This window comes from Takifugu flavidus, chromosome 1 (genome assembly GCF_003711565.1).
Source record: "Takifugu flavidus isolate HTHZ2018 chromosome 1, ASM371156v2, whole genome shotgun sequence".
Classification (NCBI taxonomy): domain Eukaryota; kingdom Metazoa; phylum Chordata; class Actinopteri; order Tetraodontiformes; family Tetraodontidae; genus Takifugu; species Takifugu flavidus.
This window is the reverse complement of record NC_079520.1, coordinates 5,173,091-5,193,865: the sequence shown is the minus strand read 5'-3', so window position 1 is coordinate 5,193,865 and position 20,775 is coordinate 5,173,091. Positions and strand designations below refer to the sequence as shown.

The 20,775-nt window shown below is 40.7% G+C and overlaps 1 protein-coding gene across 12 annotated transcripts in view; it reads left to right on the top strand.

Annotated features, from left to right (window-relative positions):
* The window catches only part of pard3bb (par-3 family cell polarity regulator beta b), a 119,164-nt gene that overhangs the window by 14,101 nt on the left and 84,288 nt on the right, over positions 1 to 20,775 (top strand). For all 12 annotated transcript variants that reach the window (XM_057035261.1, XM_057035233.1, XM_057035270.1 and 9 more), the window contains exons 4-8: positions 5,651 to 5,804; positions 9,110 to 9,195; positions 13,969 to 14,036; positions 19,143 to 19,226; positions 19,943 to 20,068. In XM_057035261.1, coding sequence (XP_056891241.1) covers positions 5,651 to 5,804; positions 9,110 to 9,195; positions 13,969 to 14,036; positions 19,143 to 19,226; positions 19,943 to 20,068 — 518 coding nt within the window. The remainder of the gene's footprint in view (positions 1 to 5,650; positions 5,805 to 9,109; positions 9,196 to 13,968; positions 14,037 to 19,142; positions 19,227 to 19,942; positions 20,069 to 20,775) is intronic.

The following is a 20,775-nucleotide window of genomic DNA, read 5'->3' as shown; positions in this document are numbered from 1 at the left end:
ACACACACACACGCACACACACACACACACACACACACACACACACACACACACACACACAACACACACACACACAATGCCATTTTAAGTCATTATTCCCGTTTGGTTTTATTGTATAGATTCTTAAACATTGGTGAGTTACAGAGGCATGTTTGTCTTGTGATGTCCTTGTGATAAAGCTGATAAGCTGTCTGCAGATCACATAACAGCCTTTCAGTAGTTTGTAAAAGTGAGTTATGAAAGTGGCCGTCTTGCATTTTTGGCCGCAAACACGTAAAACATTCTGTTCTCCAAAGTAGGTTCTTTCTGTTCATGTAATTCAAGTTCAGCTTTAACATTTAGACATGCTAATCTTGTAATTACCATTAAAGCATTTGGTTTGAAGGAGTGACAGTCAGACACATGCACGCGAGAGAGAAGCGTGTGCGTGAAGCCTAATCAGTCAGATTTGACATACACCGAATCCTGCTTGAAAAGCCACTCAGACAGCCATTGTTATGTGGAGAGCCAATCGACTGAGATAAGATGCTGGAAAGAAAGGAAGGCTGGATAAATGAGCTATCAGGGGACATGAGAGACTGAAGCCCAACGCTGGTTTAAACAGCAACCCCAAGGTTCTGTGAGCCCTCATTTTGCAAATAATTACCACATCAATATTCACTCTAAAATAAATATGCTTTTTCCATCGTCAAAATGGGCCTCATTAACAATGTAAGATATGTATAGGTTTGGTTCGGGGGTGTTGACATCAGGTGATAACATACAATAAATTAGTACTGGGTTAATTATTTAAGATATTATTATTATTAGATTCTTTTTTTAAAGCAATTAATCAGCATTGTTAGCAATGTTTGCCACCAAAATGTGACTGTGTTACTTGCCAAAACACAGGATCCGGTACACCACGGTTTGTTTACTCCACCTACTTTATCAAGAAAACCCAAAAAAACCTCACCAGCACATGCTAATTTTCTGTTGCACTGGTGCACAACGCTCATATAAACATGATGTTTCAAACGTGACATACCATGACCACCTTCCTTAGTAGGCACGTCCAACTTGTTGGATGTGATATCAGTGTCCAGATTGTAGTGTTTGGATTTTGTTAAAATTGTTGGAGGTTCCTCAGAGAAGTTGGAACCTGTGCAGATTCATGGTTGGTTAACATCTTTGTCTGGTTTATGACTGCTGTCAGACAGTTACTGGTGGATCGTTGAGAATATGGCCCAAACACAGTTTGTCCATCTGTGCCACTGTGGCTCTCCGTGATGCTCTTCCATATGGCCAACTGTGTTGTACTCACAGCCGCGGGCAGGGTGGTGCTAGGCACACACACACACACACACACACACACACACACACACACACACACACACACACACACACACACACGCAGAGTACACTAAATCATAGATGCACTGCGGACTACACACGTCTACTCGATGAAGGAGATTTAATCAAGCCACCCTTTAAAGTTTAATGACGAGTTTAGGGGAATTTGTATGCTTTAATCCTTTATTACCATTCTGTGAATCCCTTATAGCTAATCCCTTACACTAATGCATCTCATCATGGCTAAAGCAGCTTTGTTGATGATTTTCAATAATTTTGATATTGTATTGTTACCAGACTTTCTTGTTAAAAGGCTACAAAATATATTGTTTTAGGAGCTGTAAGGTTGACAGAAGAAAAGTGCCAAGTCGGGAAAATGAGATTATCACTTTGTCCATTTGAACTTGACCTGCAAGTGTTGGGACGTCACCTTTCAGGTGGACCCTCTCCCCTCCCCTGCAGACCCCCACGCCTCACGTCTGGTGTCTTTAGGTGTGTCCTTTTCATTCCTTGCAGCACTTCCCTCTGCCATTAATCTTTTTATTCCCTCCTGTCTTGTCTGGATTTCCCATGCTCTATACGCAGCGGTATGGTGACTGGAGATCAATAGAAGGTCAGCATTCATGCAAACACACACATAGAAAAAGACTTCAAACTGCTGAGGAGGCAGATTTCATTCATCCATATTCTCCGTACGGAGACGCAGCTATCCTGATTATCGATTCTCGCTGCGATGCATTGACTGCTGCAGAGAGAGGTCACGGTGACAAATTTTCTGGATGTTTTGTCCATATTTTGCGCATATTAAGTCTTCGTACGGACTTTTTAGCTGCAGTTGAACTGCAGAAACTGATTCTTGAATCCTTAGAGGAGAAGAGAAGAAAACAACAAGGCAGGGAAACAGAAATAAAATGGCTAAATTAATGCCGAGACTAAGAGAGAGAGTGCGGCTGTATCAAATTCATGTGTTAATCAATAAGACTTTGTTCCTCTGTGGGTGTATCCAATAGAGCGAAGTGTTGGAACATGATGATTTACGTTAGCTGATTTGTAAGGACTCACTACGACTGGGATGGGAGGGGGGGCGAATGGGAACGACAGAAGAGAGCACGAAAAACGAATGAATAAATTAGAGTAAAGCAGTGGAGAGGGAAGGAAAAAAGAAAGGATGCTTAAGATGGGAGACAAAGTCATGTTTGTTGGGGAAGACTGCAGTAAAAGTTGCTGACGGAGGATGAAAAGGCTGACTTACATAGCCGGGACGGGACCAGCACACTCGCCTCGGGGTTCATCTGAACCAGTTAGTTATTTTTCTACTGTAGTCATCGCACAAAAAATGCCCCTTTTTTAATTACCTGCACATTTGCAGCTCTGGAGTTGTGTTATGTCTGCCTGACTGACCTTCTGTTCCCTCCTCTACGCAGGCATATTTTAAAGGTACACCGCAAAGAGCTACAGCCACATAATTAGGCAAAAAGACGTTTTCTGTGGCATCACAGAAGAGTCAAGAGCGGGGATGATGACATGATGAGGGAATAGTCCTCACCTCCGAGCTCGCGGAGTGCAGTTCCAAAACACATTTCCTTTAAAAATAGAATGGCTTCTACTGCCGTGAGGTCAGGGACGCATCCAGATATATGGACAGAAAATGACCAAAAAATTGAAGCAGTTTGTCTTCTTACTGGAAGGGAACTGCGAAACAGTCTTCTTTGGTTTCGACTGGCAATAACAGACTGAGAGGGTGGGGAGACGATGGGGTTGCAGATGTAGCTTCTGTTGTGTGGAGCTAGGTGGTGCTGTCATTCTATCAACTGTCATGTGTGGACCTGCAGGTGAGAGTGGGGCCCTCCAGCACTATGGGGACTGCATTTATTTTGATTTACTGTTGCAGTAAGATCATTGCTTGTTCATCATTTTACATAGTATCATATTTTGTATTAAAAGGAAGATGCAAGTCAGATCCAGCACAGTAAATCTACCTATTTATAGAGAGAAAAAACAAGCATAGCGATATTGACAGTAATACTTTAATACACTCTCTGAATGAAAATTGCATGTCACGATATGCAGTTATCTACTTGTGTTATGTGCACGGGGGAGGATTGACTTGGGTTATTGCTGACTCTGTACGGCTGAGTACATACACACACACACACACACACACACAACACACACACACACACACACACACACACACACACACGAGTGCACCCCCACCACAGACACACATGGCTGAATGTCATAGATTTCTGTGAAGTAACTGGTCATGACTGAAAATCAAAGTCCAGCGCTGTTCCGTTAGTTTGAGTGTGTTTAATGACTGCTGCGCGTATGTTGGACGCAGGCAGTGTTTGAGCTGTACACACTTCTGCATTTTGCTGATTGTAGCATTTTTATTGATCCGCTCCGGACTAATCAATCAGGGCTTAATTGACCCGATTATGAAGAGTATGATGTGAAATAGATTGTTGTGAGTGTGTGTGTGTGTATGTGAACACTCATACACTTAGATTCCGGCCTGCCATTAATCTAACTACCAACTTCATGTGTGCTTTTAATTTTAATAAAAGGGAAAAGATCCAACACTGCACTTTTGAATCCCCACCCACAACCCTCCCCACCAGCAACTTGCTCTGAGTTCACTAAAATATTGCTGCCGATTTAGCCTCTTTTCTGATGCCTGAAGTCACATGTACAATTATTGTTGATGAGAGGCACTTTGTGTTTGGACTTTAAAAGTATCAATTATGTTTATTAAACCTTTTGAATGCTACCAATGGGGTAAATAGTCTTGACATTTATAAAGACAATGATTTAATTACATGACTGCATGGAAAAGGGATGTGTTGATGTGTTGGACGCCCCTTAGTTTTTGCTTCTTTAGCCCTAATACACGAATGCTATGCTATGGATGGACAGCACACTTCCCTGACCTCTGACCTGCTAACGAGCAAACCCACGCTTCTATATGTCCCAAAGATATTTTATCGTTTTTATTCTTCCTAAATGAGTATAATTGTAGCCCCGCTCTTCACTTTAGATGCATTTTCAGTTAAACTCATGAAGAAAGGCCATTTTGCATGAGGTTGTCAGTGACGTGATGAAAGAGGGATGTGTTTTGACAGCATAGTGAAACTGAAAAACAAAACAAAATCAGGTGTTTCATTAAAATCTTAATCTGTCAGCGTTGCTGACAGTGTAGCTGATGAGAAGGTTACATGTAACATCATGTAAGGAGGAAAAAATGGGAACAGAGATTACTGCAGAGTTTCATTCTTTCATTTCCAAAGAAATGTGCAAACTTTGCAAAGCTCTCTAATGTTAGACCATAACTAGAAGAGTCATATATGATTTATTCATTATTATTACCTAAAAGCTTCGTTGGGATCGTTGACATGCTCTCTACTTTATCATTTTCTCTAAATTTAATTTAATATTTTGCTTTGTTGTGTTTTGTTTCTTATAGAGTAATGCATTTTTAATTCATGCCCAGAACCATATGTCCTGTTGGTTAGTGCACGTTACATTACACCGGAGAGAAGCAGAGCTGCAGCAGTGCATGTTTGAGAAGCTAAATCACAAAAGTGGTTCCTGGCATTTGGAGTTTATCCACCCCAGAGAAAGAACTCATACTGTACATTATATAGAAAGGAAGCAAACGCATATTTTATAGTTTATAAACTGTCTTTAAAAAACAACATTTCCATCATTTGACCAAGTCATGCCTGAATAAGCTCTTACATTCTCATAATGCTGATTATAGATATGTTTTTCAGGCAGAGACTGGCATGCTTGTCTGCACATCTTCAGATGGTTCGTGTCTGTTTGTTGCACACGTTTGTGTCTCTGTGTGGTTCACTTGTAGGTTCCAGTGCGGCAGGAAGCCTCTGGCTTTGCTGGTAACGTCCTCTTTCTTTGCTATAGGCACGAAACACACGTGTATAGAAGTACACACGGGTCTATTCAGCTTTTAAATGGAGGCCCCTAGAACGCTGTGCTGACAGCTCTGTGCTATGTTAGGCTAAACACACACCCAGTGCAATGGTCAATAGAGAAGGATTCCGGTATATAACACAGCTAGTACTGGCTGGATGGTGCACCAAGCAGAGACACGAATGGAGGCTGTGGTTAAAGACTAGATACCCGTTCTGCTGCAGGAATGCTGGGCTCCTTAGATGTTCTCTATAGCGTCCTCATCCACAAGGTAACACACAAAGTGTGCACATAAACGAGAGAGATTTGTGACTATACATGTTTACCTGTTTGCATCCGCTGGTGCGTATTTTGTGATCAAACCCGTGTTTGTGCTCTTTTTCAGCTGATGGCGGTGTATGAGGAGCAGGAAGCCCAGCAGAGGGGTTTGGCTAACACCAGTCTAACCCCCAGTCCGGACCTCTACCAATCTGAGCTCTCTGCCTTCCAGCCAATCGCAGGTGGCGAGATTGAAGTCAATTCCTCAGCCCTCAAGTCCAGTGAGTAAACATCAGTTTCCTGGCAGATACCGCCTCATTTAAAAAAAATGCTACTGTACGACGTGTCTTATTTTTGTGTTTTCTAATATGGTAACGTGGTAGTTCCATGTGTCTCTATGTACAGAGATGTGATTGAATCAGAAGTGGAGCAATTAGATTCTAAATTGCTTCTGTGCAGCTACGTGTGTAACACCGAAGGTATTGGTAGTATATATATATATATATATATATATTTTTATTTATTTATTTATTTTTTTTTAAATACAAACTATTAATCACAGTATTTTTCCTCTTGTGGCAACATTGTGGCTGTAGTGATGCTCTGGCATGTGTCACATCCAACCCTAAACCATTTGGCCTAGACTGTCAACTCAATCCAGTCCAGCTTTACCTCAGGCCCGCACGGCGACCTTGACCCTAATGGGTGTAAGATCTAAGGGTTCAAATGTTTCACCTCTTCCACTGACAGTTTTGACATTTTCTGTGGAACTTGGTGAAGAAATCCATGCTCTACTTCCAGGACCTTGAAGTGCTAAGATTGATAAACAGCATCTCCTTCAACTTTACAATGATCCTGCAGAGATCTTTTGAAGTGTAACCTGCCGGTGCTGTAGGTTTAACCTGGCAGAAAACACTTTTCACTTGGAAGCTGATCAATATTACAGATTAATGTATGGGTAATTTGCCATTGAATGAAAAATAGACATACTATAGAAACAGTATGAACAGTATTAGGTCCAGAATATGGCAGACCCTGGTGAACAGTGATAAATAAAAGACCAGAACAGATTAAATGGATGGCAGAATTGTTTTTCCAACCACAAAATGAGATAACGATGAAAGACTAATAAATGAGGGGACACAGAGAAAAGAGGACAGGATACAGAGCCGACCGTCTGCTTAGTGTTACCTGAAATGGGACGTTCTGGACGACCTGTCTTCGCCTCCTTCCTGGTCCACCTTTTCTGTCTCATGTCATGTAAAGTGGTTCTCAGCAGACATACCGTAGATGTGAGTGTGAGAGCTCAGGGCCGTCATGGTTACCAGTCTAAACAACATAGTTCCTGAACATAACACAGCACGAGGATAATGGATTGTGTGTAATGACAGGTTGCTAAACCTGGCATTACTCCCATCTGCCTCCTGCCGTTAGACAATCACAGATTTACTGTAGACTATGTCTGCTTTGTGGCGCTGCTCGGTCAATCCAGCTGTGCATCTGACATTTAAACATAATCTGTCATGGTTGTTTTCAAAATGTCATTAATATGCTAGTTGAAGTGTGATAATGCTCCTCTGCCTAATTTGCGCTCTGTTTTTCATTATTTTCCTTTCTGTTTCTTCTTGATGATGCTGTTAAATATTTACTGTGAGTTTTAAAACATTTAGCTGGTAGCAGGCTCTGTTTTGTTGCGCATAAATATATGCATTGATATCATTTTCTCCTTGCGTGGCACCTAAACATCACATAGAGATTCAAATACCCTATTAAATGAGGCGTTCTCTAACGCCTCGGAATGTTTGTCCTTCTTGACTAAAAAATGGCTTTTGTCTGTACATTCCAGTAACTGTCTCAAAAGGAAGTTTAGTCTGTTTGAGCAATGTTCCCTGTCAGCACAGATTAGTGTTAATGTGTGACTGTCATGGTAGATTATAGGTACGGAGGTCTGGAGAAAGTCACCCTGATGTAGTCTTCACTGTCTCTGGAAGTTTTAATTTTTTTAATGTTTTCATACTGACTGTTACATAGTTTTAACATGCTGGATTGTGACCTAAAGAAATCAGTTCCAAAAGGCATCACGGAGCTGGTTACAGGATTCAGAAGATAGTTGGAGACAAATGAAGGCTAGTCGTAGCATATGTGGTGTCTCTGCACTGTAGCCACTCTCCATATTTAATTTTTTTTCTTCCTGTCTGATTATCTTCTTTTCTTGACTGTTTCCTTTGTTCCTTTGACATCCGTATCTCATCTTTCTATCTTTTGTCCCCTTTCATTGGCCTCTTTGAAGCGATGAATTGATTAAGGCCTTTAATGTAATCCATACCCCTCAGCTCCTCTTAAGAGCACCATGGGTCCATTTTGTGACAATCAATATATGACCCTTCAAATATCATTTGGCATGTGTTCTGAGCGGTCCTCTCATTTAGACGCTTCCTGCACCCTCACCGCCACCTCATTTCATTCCCAGCAGAGCTATAGAGCCCAACATGACATTGTTCTTAATGTATATATGGATTGACGGGCTCTAAGAAGTGGTCTTAAAGATTGGCAGCAATGCACAGATCATCATAATGCCTTAACTGATAGTTTTAATCTTATTTATTTTCCACCCTTTCTGCTGTGTTGACTTTTCTTCCCCTTTCTCCGAGCCCGAGCAGCAGCACAGGCGATAAAACGATGTGCCTCGTCCATCAGCTTTTGTTAAATGATAATTTTATGCAGAGGGCTGGTAAGAAGTGAGGGAGGAAGCCATCAAATGTTACCAGCGTGCGCACAAATCTGCCACTTATTAGCCATTTCCCACCACTGTGTTCACTGAAGGGATATTGCAGTGGGGGACATACATTAGAAGGTTTGGCTTTTGAATCCGCTCTTTTCGAACTAATGAGCACACACAGTCATGTTCAAATATGTAATATGTGCAGGCATAGGCAGTCTGATGATGCTGTCAGTGCTTGTGATCAACATGGATGTCGGGCTCGGTCGCCCGATGGGTGCGGATTTACAAATCCCCCTTCAATGATCGCTCGACATAATCAATGTGCTGTGTGTTTGGCCGAATAATGATCCGCCGCTAATACAGATGCAGGTTACACGTGCAGACGAATCATTGCGATCGGACATCCTCAAAGACCTGAGGAGGTTGCTTTTGTGTTTGTGTAAAGGTACATTTTGACACTGACGAAAGTCACCGGCTCGTCTCCGTAACGGGACTAAAATCTAGTTTGTCATCTGAACAACTTAAAAATATTCTTCGGTCCTCTCTTTTTCTACCTTGTCAGGCTTTGACACTCCAAAAGCAATACACTAAAATTCCTTTTCTCTTGCTTGGCGGGGGTCTGTATCTTGTCATCTAAAAGATTATTATTAGACATGAGCTTCGCTGAACTATGACTCTATGAAAATAGCATTTGTATGAGAGAGAGAGAGAGAGAGAGAGTAGAGAGAGAGAGAGTTTTTGCATTAAATAAATCCCATAACTCTGGATCCATTAAGCATTCAATGCCCATCTGAGTTAAGTAGTATTGACAGTAGTTCAACAAGTTTGTTTGTGGTGATCTTATTTTTCCTCTTTGTTCTCCAGATACCCCCCTGTTGGTGAGAAGCAGCAGTGATTCAGCCATCAGCCCCCAACAAATAGAGCGGGATAGTGAGGACTCTGCTGGGAGGGTAAGACCTTGGTGCACAGATTTTCCTCCTTAAATGTTTCTTATTACATGACAGAAACATACAATACACACACAACACACACATACACATAAATATAGTCACCTGTCACCATGTGTCCTAATCCCAACTTTTGGTCTATCCATGCATTAATATATAACACTGAAATGTGTAAAGGTACCTCTAAATCCCTCCAGTATAGTGGTAGAAGGAACTCCAGGCCTGATTGGACTCCTGAGTGGTGAACCTTTCTCCCCTGATGCTCCTCACTGGACAAACATCCCATATTTATCCTCTCTGTGTTCCCTGAAGAACAACTAGCTGTTTTCAACATTAGCTTCTTTTGAGAATCTGATTAGATCTCAAAGGGGTCCAGTCTCCGTAACATTATCTACAAGTGTTTGATCAAGTAAAATGGTTGCTGTGAGGCTTGGTTGAGCCTTTACTGATAGCTTTATAATATTTCCTTAACATCAGTAATTCCCCTCAGTTTTTATTGTCCGTGTTAATTAGTGACATACCGCTCCATGAACCAGCAACACTGATACCCACATGTGTTTGTCACTGATAAATGTAAGCTGCCAGCACTAATCTATTAACTTTTTTCCTGCTGAAATATAAGCCATAGCTTAGGAACATGGGTCTGTATAGATCTAAGCCCCCCCTCCCGCTCCTCAGGTCCTCTTTCACTGGTTCTGCACGTTTCAAATACCAGGTCTGAATTCCACATTACGCCTGTCCAGACGGTGTGTGTGTGTGTGTGTGTTTATCTGGTGGAACACCTGCACCAGAGCACATGTATGTAAACCACAGGACCTCGCTGTTTATGCTGCACACGGGGGTCTTATTTTACATGTGTTATTACTCACTGATGTGGATAATGATCCTCCAGTCATCGATCTCTATCCTAGAGAATTACAGTTTTGTGCATTCATTAATGCCCTATATTATAGAGTGCATGCTTGAAGATAATGTCTCCCGCATTACTGCAACTTTTGAATAAGAGCATTAAATTAGAATGAAACTTTCTTCAAACATTGGTCTTACACTATTAAATTAAATCCAATTTGGTCTTTTCTTCCTTTATCATATATATCATCATGTCATTTGGTGCAGATATAATATCTACAAGTTTTAGTAAAGCTGCTAACATCCACTCAAATTAAATATAATAATAATTGTAATCATATGTATTTCTTGAGTCACATCTTAAATCAATTCATTTTGTCACCTGTCTCAAATGAGATCGCTAAATTATTACTTCATCAATAACCATCAAGATGTCTCTTGAGAACAGCTTCTTTCCTTAGGAGTTCAAAAGATAAATCGAGAGCTCACAGTAGACATCTCTAAATGACATGGTTGAGTCCAGCTATTACCACATAAGTGCCAAAAGTGTTTTGGTCCCATTTTTTCTGTCCCTTTTATGTCCATCAGCCCCTCAGATCTTCCTTATAGCTGTGTGTTTCTCTCACACCTGCTCGACTGCAGCTACAACCTGAGTATTCAAGTGCTAAATGACTGTCTGTCCACTGTAAATACAGAAATTATTTTCCCGAGGTTCTTTGTCCTCACCCATCACTGTCTTTGTCGCCATGGTAGCACACAGATAGACACACACACACACACTAGAGCTCATAGGTCTGTCTCTTTAAACAGCCATGTTCAGATAGAGGTAATGGGCCTGGGTAATTGTTCAAATTGTCACTTGGCCTTTCGGAGAGTGTGTTGAGGGTAAGAAAGTACTCTCCTGCAGTAATTCTCCTGTCTTTCTTCTCCCTCAGTCTTTTCTCTCACTCTTTGCCCCTCTATTTTATTTAATTTGAATCCGCCCCTACAGGCTTACCACTTCCATCCTGAATGCCAGGCACGCTTTTTGAGAAGCACACACACACACACACACACACACACACACACACACACACACACACACACACACACACACACATTGGATTTGCAGCTTAACAACACATTAATCAAACAAGAATGATTTATTCTTTGCCAGGTAACATTTATGAAATAGGTACCTATATTAGACTTGGAATTTGCCAGGGAAATCATAATTGCACCTCACATGGTTGTCAAGGTAATAGAGGATAGGCTGGAGAGGTGTTTTAAAAGAGTTCAAACTCTGAAGTGGTTGTAATTGTTGTAGGCACTATTCATCCTGTAATATACTGCACATTGTAAACATGTACTAAAACATCTAAAACCCACATCCATGCAGTACCATTTATTGACTTTGAAGATATGTGTGTGTATTAAGTCAATTCCATATGATCGATCTATCTGTCCGTCCGTCCGTCCGTCTGTCTGGAGAGATGGATAGATATACATATAGATATCGATCTACTGTATATAGAAATGTTTTCTCAGTATATCTGTATATTTCTGGCATCGGTTCATGAATGGATCGCATGCTGTGTGTCAGCGCAGAATGCTACATTTGCTACTAGATAATTTAAGATCGATTACTGTGGGATTTTCAGCCTTCACACACGCACACACACACACATCCAGACATTCACACACGCAGCAAAACTTCAAGAATGCATTAATAATAATTTATCAGACTAGCTTTGGCAGTGTTTTCACAGAACACTTAGCCTGATTGGTTATTCAGTAAATTAGTAATATCACTTAGAGTTCACCGTTTTTATCCACTTTTAGTAATTATTAAATTGCACCAGAAAGACTAAACACTTGCAACCCATTTATTATAAGCATTGTTATCCATGGTGGGATTATCCATCATTGAGTTAAGATGTAAATTCTTCTCATTTATGCAGTTTTTGGAGTGCTTTTTACGCTCCCAAGTATTGATCGAGCTGTCCAGGGTAGACAGACTAATGTGTTCATTTTTCTCATGCATTTCTCCTGAATTTATTTCTAATCTTTACCTTTTAATTAATACATAATTGATTTTGTTCTCAAAGTTACTCAGTCAATATTATGTTTCTAAGATAAATGAAAAAATAAAACAGTTTTATTGATCAGACATTTGTTATAATCTTGTGCTGATTAAAGTTCAACTTTTAATTATGAAGTTCATATTTTAAGGCTTAAGTTCAAGATGATTATTTTCTTTATGTGCCATTGGTAATTGGTACAAACGAGCATAGCCTACTTTTAGATGTCTAACCTGAGTGGAGAAACAAGGCACAATTTAGAAAAAATATGTATTTTTGTAAAATTTCAACCTGCTCTTTTAAGCCTTTTAAAACAGTAGTTAAGGAAGGCACAAAAGTGTCAGATTTATTATATTGTATCTTTGATTTTGTAAGATAAATACTAAGATTTAGCTATGAGTCATTTGAGACTCATTTATCTGTTCATATTCATTTGCTTGTTCAAAGTGACCCTTTGATATCCAACATATGTTCCTGGCCTATAATTAATGTCCCAGTCTCCAAAAAAAGTGTCTGAAAGACACTGTTATTAAAAGCGACATTAAATTAAGTACCAAAGACTTTCCAATTAATGTATGAGTATCTGTTATTATGACAGAGGTTAGAATAATTAATGCTACCTGTCATCCTGCTGTAATTAAGCTCGCATGACAGCATCTGCAGCGTGGCCAGACTAATTGATATCCAGCCACAAAATCCCAATATTATATTGTTACAGTATCTGAAATCTGTCATTCACTATTCAGTCTCATTTTACATAACCCCCCCCCCCATAAATCAGTTTGTGTTTGATCTTACTCACCAGCTACTTTTACATCACCCCTCGCTCCTCTGGCACATTTTTCTCTTCATCTTTGTTAATCTGTTAATCTCAGGTTCTCTGCTCACTCCTTCCTTCCTTCTCTTCTTTTCTGACAGGTGGAACAGGTCATATGTCAGTAGGGTGAGAGGTCAGAGGTGAAAGGTCATTTCAAAGGCCCATTACGTATTGACCTGTGTATGTTTGTCCACATGTGCACATCCAAACATATGCTTTCAATGCACGCCAGAGCCTACACGTCTCCATGTATTCCAGAAAACAGATATGTAAATGGTGATTATGTGATTTCTTTTTTGCTGATAGAAAGAATAAACATCCTTCACAGTATTGGAGGAAATGTAATTTTGCCCAGAAGGAAACTGCAGCCTGGGAACATTAATTGTTATTGGCTACAGCCAGAAAGTGAAAGAAGAAAATCAAACCCTGTTTTTCCTGAAATCACTGTGCCATTGAATTATAGCAGCTATATTACTGTAAGTGCCTATATCAGAACTTGCTTTTGTAAAGACTTTCCAGTCCCTTTCTTTGTCAGTTTACCAGTTCAGAATCACACATGTGCATTAATCATATAGCAGAAATGTACGAGTCACATTTTGAGTGCTAAATGATTCATTAGGCTATACTGCTCAGGAGGTTATGTTGTCTCTGTAGAACTCACCACCCTGTGTCACAAACAAACGAGAAACGAGGGTCCTGTATCAGTTTTTAAAGTAATTATTACCCCCGTTATGGACAATCATGGACAATCTTTCTCCCCTCATCTGTGCTTCTCATTGTTGCCCATTGACAGTGTTATTTATTACCTATTATAACATTGTGTTCTTGGCTTCACATATTAATTGCGGTCTGTGCAGCATTCATCAATCACTTTAGCTGCCCCTCCATTCAACCCTTCAGTCATCAATTCACATATTTTCTCATTTGGTATTCAGGTTTTTCTGTCTTGTTTTAGTATTTTCTCATCATGGTGTTGTGCTGTTCTGCTCTTGGTGTTTTGTCCTTCACTGGTCAATAACAGAAAGACCTTATGTGTATTCTGTTGCACAGGCAGCCAGTCCTACCATGGAGCGGACAGCAGGGGTGGATCGACCCTTAGTCAAACCCACCAGTGGAAGGTTAGTACATCTGCTGTGTGTATATCAGGAAAGATGTTTTGTGTGTTTGTTTATTGATGTTTCTGCCCTACTTTCTGTCTCTGAAAGCTGAATTATGCTGTAGATGAAGGACCTTACAGATATATTTAGTGTAACGAAGCTCCTTCATTAGCTCACTACAAAAGACTTCCAAAACAGGGTCAGGGTCTCCAGCATGCACACTAACAAGTTTAAACTACCATACACGCATGGCCTGGAAATGGATAGCTGCAAACAAACTTGCATCTATTTTCTTTTTCTTTTTTTTTTTTTGCAAGCAAGCCCCACAGAAACATCACAGAGGCATATGCTAATGAGAGCTGCTTAATTAAGTATCTTCTATGAGCCTCTAAAGCATTTACATGACTGCTTATTTTGGTAGGACGGGAGGAAACACGAAAGGCTCGCGCAACCTAACACAGAGGATGGCCATTCACACGCAAAGCCACAGCAACCATAAGAAATATAACTCTAAGAAATATACTCTTCCTCCAGGCCTGAAGGTTTTTGCATATCGTGCAGAACCAATAATATTGTCCTATCAAAACAGGAAATTGCTCCATGTAAGGTTATTAGGGTTAATATTGTAGTGCTCATCTTCTGTAATATTCAGGAATTAAGTTACCCTGAAATCTGCCTTGACAGAAACCCACTAGCACCTACCGTTTTGATAGACTTTCAAAACTATTAACATTGAGTCCTGAAATGGAGGATTACAGTAGATGGAGCAACACTGAAGCGCAGGCGATTATAAACATCTGCACAGAAAAGAATAAGGTGAAAATGTTGCCTCTCTTTGGAGGATTTAGCTTTCACACAGAGAAATTCTGTTTTTCTGAACCCAGGGATAAAAGTTAGTGGTCCTGGTATAGCTAATAATCAGACTCTACAAAAGACAAATAGAATGATTAGTTCATGGAACAAATCAAAGCTTCCCTGCAATTACACAAGAAATGTGAAACAAAGGCAGAGAACAGGTCAGATGGAGATTACATCATATTACATCAGTGATTAATGTGCTGCTTGGCCTGACGACACTGACCTGACTGAACGGATACATCATCGCTCTGGAGTTTTTTAAATCAGCGGGTCAACATGGGTGTGCAATTACTTCAAATCGATTTAGAAATACAAACATAAATTTGTCGTTGAGGGAAAGAGGAGATAGGGAGTTACTTGATTCATAGACATTAGAGTGAGATTAGAGCATTTACTCAGTTTTATAAACCACCTATGTAAGTCAAATGTAGTAGGTATTTAAGTAAATAAACAAACAAATCGCGATCATTCAAATAAAAGGGACTTATAGGACCGACTGTATTATATGTTACCCTACAGTGCGATGGCTTTCATAACACCTACATTCGGCATATTCTTTCCTTTATTTTTTGCGCATCTCTCTTGTACGCACATCCTGACACCCACAAGCCATCTCAACTGTGAGTAATGTAAAAGTGATGTAATGGTTTCTATGTAGTCGCCGAGGAAACGACCCTTGAAATTGCCAAAATGTCCAAAACGAGTGGGGAAATGTGGTAATAAATATCAGAACAGTAAAATGCACATTTGTGTAAGTGTATGTGTGAGTGTGCATCTGCTGGTGTGTGTGTTTAAGTCCAGGCTCCAGCCACCTCCGTGTGTGTCTTTAAATGCAAAGCTACCACTTATAAATACAGTAATGTCTCTTCATATTTTAACCACGCAGCACGACACCCCGAAAACTCGTTATCTTCGATTCCAAGTGTGCCTTTTACACAGGCAAACAGATTTACTGAGAATGGGCTTATTGAAAAAGCATTGTGAGCATATTATATCTCTTTGTGAAGAATAGCACAGTTATATCGTTGTTTTCAAAGACGGGGGTGAAAAGGTAAATGGGTTCCGACAGGATGCACATGACACGGGATATGAAATAAAGTTTCCAGGGTTAAGTGAGTTTATTTCATAAATTATGCTGAAAGAGCGAGACTTCTATTTATCAACATTGAGGATCCCTGTTGTGAATATGGGAAGCTGGGGTGCGTTGCCTTCTTTTGTGGTTCTATTTTTCTAAGATTTTTTCCCTTTAACATACTATCATGAAGTTAATGCACAAAGTAATGACTTGAGAATAATGAGACCATAGACTTTTAGATTGGTTCCCCGTAAACTTCGCTTTCATTTTGCAATTTGGTCTGCCACCTGCCACCAAATCTCCTGGGAAAATTAAGGCTGAAGGGTGATCCAGTCGGGCTGGCAGCCTGGCATCAATTGTTTCCGCCTTTATTTCTCCATTACAGGACGATTGAGTGAATACTAAACTCATTTCGGCCTCATTTTTCTCAGGACGGTGAAAGTTTTTGCCTGGGAAAGTTCTGTATTCATGTTTAGAGGAGTATGAAGATAATGGAGCGCTTGTGCATCTGGCACAGATGGTCAGATTAAGTCTCTGTATTGGCATTCCAATCTCAAATTTCTGCGGTCGTCCATTAAAACACAATCAGTGGAATCTTTCACACGCTTAGCAGTCACCACAACGCCGCTTCATCACATCCCAAAATCTGTGATGTGCAATTTTCCCTTCACTAACTATTACAGACTTATTATGTCTTATTGTTCTTTTGCTGCCCCCCCCCCATCATTCCCTCTGACATATCTGTTGCTTTGAAGACCATCACACAGAGCAGGAACAGTAAGTGAGCGAGGAACACGGCAAACAGGAAGAGGGAGAAATGTAGTGAGCAGAAAAGTGGTTTGATTATGCACCTCTTCCTTTTTTGTGGTTTCTCCTCTGTGTTTCTGTCTTTCATAGTGAGGATCAGTGAAGTGGCAGGTGGATAAAGAGAACACCTGCTCTCTTCATCTCTCGCCTTCTCTCCCACCTCTCTGGCTCTCTATCTATCCATCTCTCCCTCTTGTGTTCTTGCCGCGCTCCCTCTGTTTTCAAGTCTCACCCATTTCCTCTCACCCCCACTTCATTCTGCGGCAGCCTGACGAATATTTAATGCGAACGTTGTTTAAAAAGGCACACATGGACTGAGTGTGTGCGTGTGTGTGTGTGTATTTGTGTGTTATAGATCAGAGGCACAGCTGCACGAAGGGACAGAGGAAGGAGTGGAGGTTTTTATTTCATTATTGCTGTTCATTTACTCCATCTAATTAATGCACTTCATCATCCTCCTCTCTTCCTGCTATTTCCCTGACTCACTTCTACTTCACCTCTTTTACCATTTAGCCTTTTCTTCCTCTGTTTTTCTACACATGTTTCTTTTGACACAAAACATTCAGTAATAATGTTCAGTACAAACTGATAATAGGCAAGTGGCCAGATTTGTGACATTAATTCACTTTGTCTATTATCCTCCTATAAAGGGCACGTTTACTAGTTTACATGATCTTGCAGCACTGATTTTACAGACTTCTCATACTGCTCTAAAGATTTGCTGATTTTATTTTATTTTTTCTGGAATGTAATTCTAGGTGTTTTGCCAATTTACATTGGCCATCTAGCAGATTTGATGTGATATGACATAATATTTGTGGTTGTTTTCTGTAATTCAATGACAAAGACTCTGGAACGCTTGCACAGACCAGACCCAACAGCTTGTGCATTTGACCGAACGCTTTGTTTCAACAAGAACTTACAGTTACGAGAAAATTCAGTTTCAATCTATTCATGTAACCAGTAATCTACTTTTATGATTTTACATTTCTTGTTCCATTATCACCACTCCCATTTTCTCTCCTTGCTGCAGCCTGTTTTTCTATTCTTCGGCATTCTCTTACCCCTACTAGACTCCCCATCCCTTTCACAAATGCCCTCCCCTCTCTTTTTGCTTTCCTCCCTTCTCTTTCCTCTCCCAGTCCCCTGCTTCCCATTGTCTGGATTAATTTAAAATTGCTGAATGATGAGGACACGGCATTATTTGCGTGTCTGATTTGATGGAGAGAGAGAGGGCTAAAGACGGAGAGCGAGAGTTTTGGAGAACTTGTTTTGCACTTTGCTTGTTTCCCCTGCTGCTACCCACCATCATCCACAGCCTCTCTTTGGAGTTTATCAGCATCTGGACTGTTATCAGTTCAGGGGAATTAGGGAGGGATGGGTGGTCTAGAGAGAGGAGGAGACAAAATATGTGTGTGAGAGAGAGAGAGAGAACTAAGTTCAGACAGACTCACTTGCAACACACACTGGGAGCAGAGAGAAGGTCAGGAGAGGATTAATGGCTGTGCTCAGATAGATAAACTAATCAAACAAACAAACACTTCAGCATGCACACAATAAAAGACAAACAGAATATGAATGCAGATGTGCTTGAATAATCTGAGCTAAACATGTTGAGAGAACGAAAGAGACACTGATAGAGATGAATTAGATACACCAGTAATGCAAAGGGTGTATGACAGAAGAAGCAGTGTTTAATCAGTCTTCAGAACTTCTTGACTGTGTTTATTCACATATTTGTTTTTCTGTGTGGAGGATCACATGGCCTGCTGTTTTTGGATGTTAATTCTGGTCCAGGTCGCAGGGGAAATGTCAATGTGGTAGCCCAGAACCCCCCTTCCTTCCAAGCTAGGTGCTCCAGGAGATGATTCAGGCGATCCAGGGCTAGATGGGATCTAACCTGAGTGCCTTCTGGATGTCTGGCCTTCTCATTCCATCTTTAAGGATGAGCCTAGTCTGTCTTTGGAAGAAAGCTGTTTTATCTTATTCTGGTCAGCTCATGACCATAACAGCGTGTCAGAACGTAGGCTATCCTGTAAATCGATGGCTTTGCCTCCTGTTCAACTTTTTCTCAATAGAACAGATGGTAAACAAGACCGCGAGATGCTCGCCCACTTGAGGTTAGCAACTCTTCTGGGATCTGCGTGTTACCTGTTTCTTTATGTTTGTCGTTATGGTTTCTCTTCTGTCACTCCATCATCTCTGAAGTGAGTTTTTTAAACTCGGCATTCATCACTAAATAACACAGGCAGAGAAATTCTCAGAGAAAGTGGCTGTACTTGCATTGGACTTGTACCAGTGTTGTAATCATATTGAACTTGTACTAATATTTCAATGTATTTTCTTTTCTTGTGCTTTCTTTTGGGTGTTCACGCATGCGTGCATAGCCTGACTAGAATGGTTGAGATCCTGGGTGAGGACAGTCCATTGGGAATCCACGTGGTCCCTTACTGCTCTTCCCTCAGTGGACGGTGAGTGTGTGTGGATGTACACGAATGTGCTTATGAACATTCACACATTTTATTATATTGTGGAAATGCGGTGGGGATTTCTTCACCCATCCATGGTTATTTACTGCCAGTCACATAAACATATTGAGATTAATAAAGAAGATAAAGGAAGAGCCATGACAGACTTTTGAGACAGTTGAGTGGTAGACTTTGGATTATTAAGCAAATCTGTTTTGATTTTTGTTTTTCTTATCATGACGTAACTGACCCTGTTAAACTCCATTCATATTTCTTATCTCTTTCTCCTTTTCCCTGTCATTTCCTGCCCTCTTCATCCCTTACTGCCGTTTACTATGTTTACCTTCTCCTCTTGAACCTGGCTCCACCTTATTGCAGCTGAACTGACCTGACCTATAGATATTGAACTCCTGACTCTGCTTAGTGTCTTTAACTGTAAAATATTTGCTCACCTTTGTAGGGTTCACACCACCTTTCCATGTCTCTCATATTGTCTTTGTCCAACAATCAGCCTTAATATCTCCCCTTTGCAAACTCTCTACTTTCAGGTTATCTTTTTAGCAATTTAATGTCCATCATACAGTACAAGCACTTAGGGGACGTTTTAGGGACACATCTGACATGTCTGAGTTACCAGTATGGAAGGTTTCTGATGTGCTCCAGCAGGAATGCCAGCCTCCAGCCTAGGCCTGTGTACTAATGTGTTGTTGCCCTGTCAGATCTCTGGGTCTCTACATCCGAGGTGTTGAGGAAGAGAGTCGTTCAAGAAAAGAGGGCTTGTTTCAAGAGGACGAGTGCATTGTCAAGATTAACAACATCGATCTGATGGACAAGACCTTCAGCCAGTGAGTAAAAGGCTCGTGCTCACTGTGTCATGTCTGACCTGCCTCTTCTCCATGTTCGTCTCCTGTTGCTTTTACTTCCTGTCAGTGTAACACCGCTGTGAGACAGCAACAGAAAATCGAGTCCAGCACCATCGGCGTTAGTTAGAGCGTCCCTTTCAGTGTTTTTCAGATGACAAATAAACATGTGAAAGAAGAATACATTAACATCAATGTGTTTAGGGGAGTTAATGTGATTGTTGCGCATTATAATGACAAAAGGCACACCTGTAAAAATGATTATAGGCGGTGATTTGGATGTTTTAATGATTACAGCACGTTTCAGTCTGTAAAGTCTGCACAATAGCAGCTGTCCAGCTGTCAGTGTGGTAATGAGATTACACGTGAGGTTTTTATGCTGTATTGTAGGTAAATGGATTATCACTACTGCATGGATAGCATCAATTGTTCTGAAACATGGCCATAGTCTCTCTCTCTCTCTGTCTCTCTCTCTCTCACACACACACACACAAACACACACAGCCAATATTGTTCTACAGTGGCAAATGTAACACGTTCAGATGTGCAGTGGCCAGTATAATATTGCCATACTGTATAAGTAGGTCACAAACAATCCTCTGCTCCTTGTGAGTGCATAGTCCTTACACACGCACACGCACACGCACACACACACACGCACGCGCACACACACACACACACACACACACACA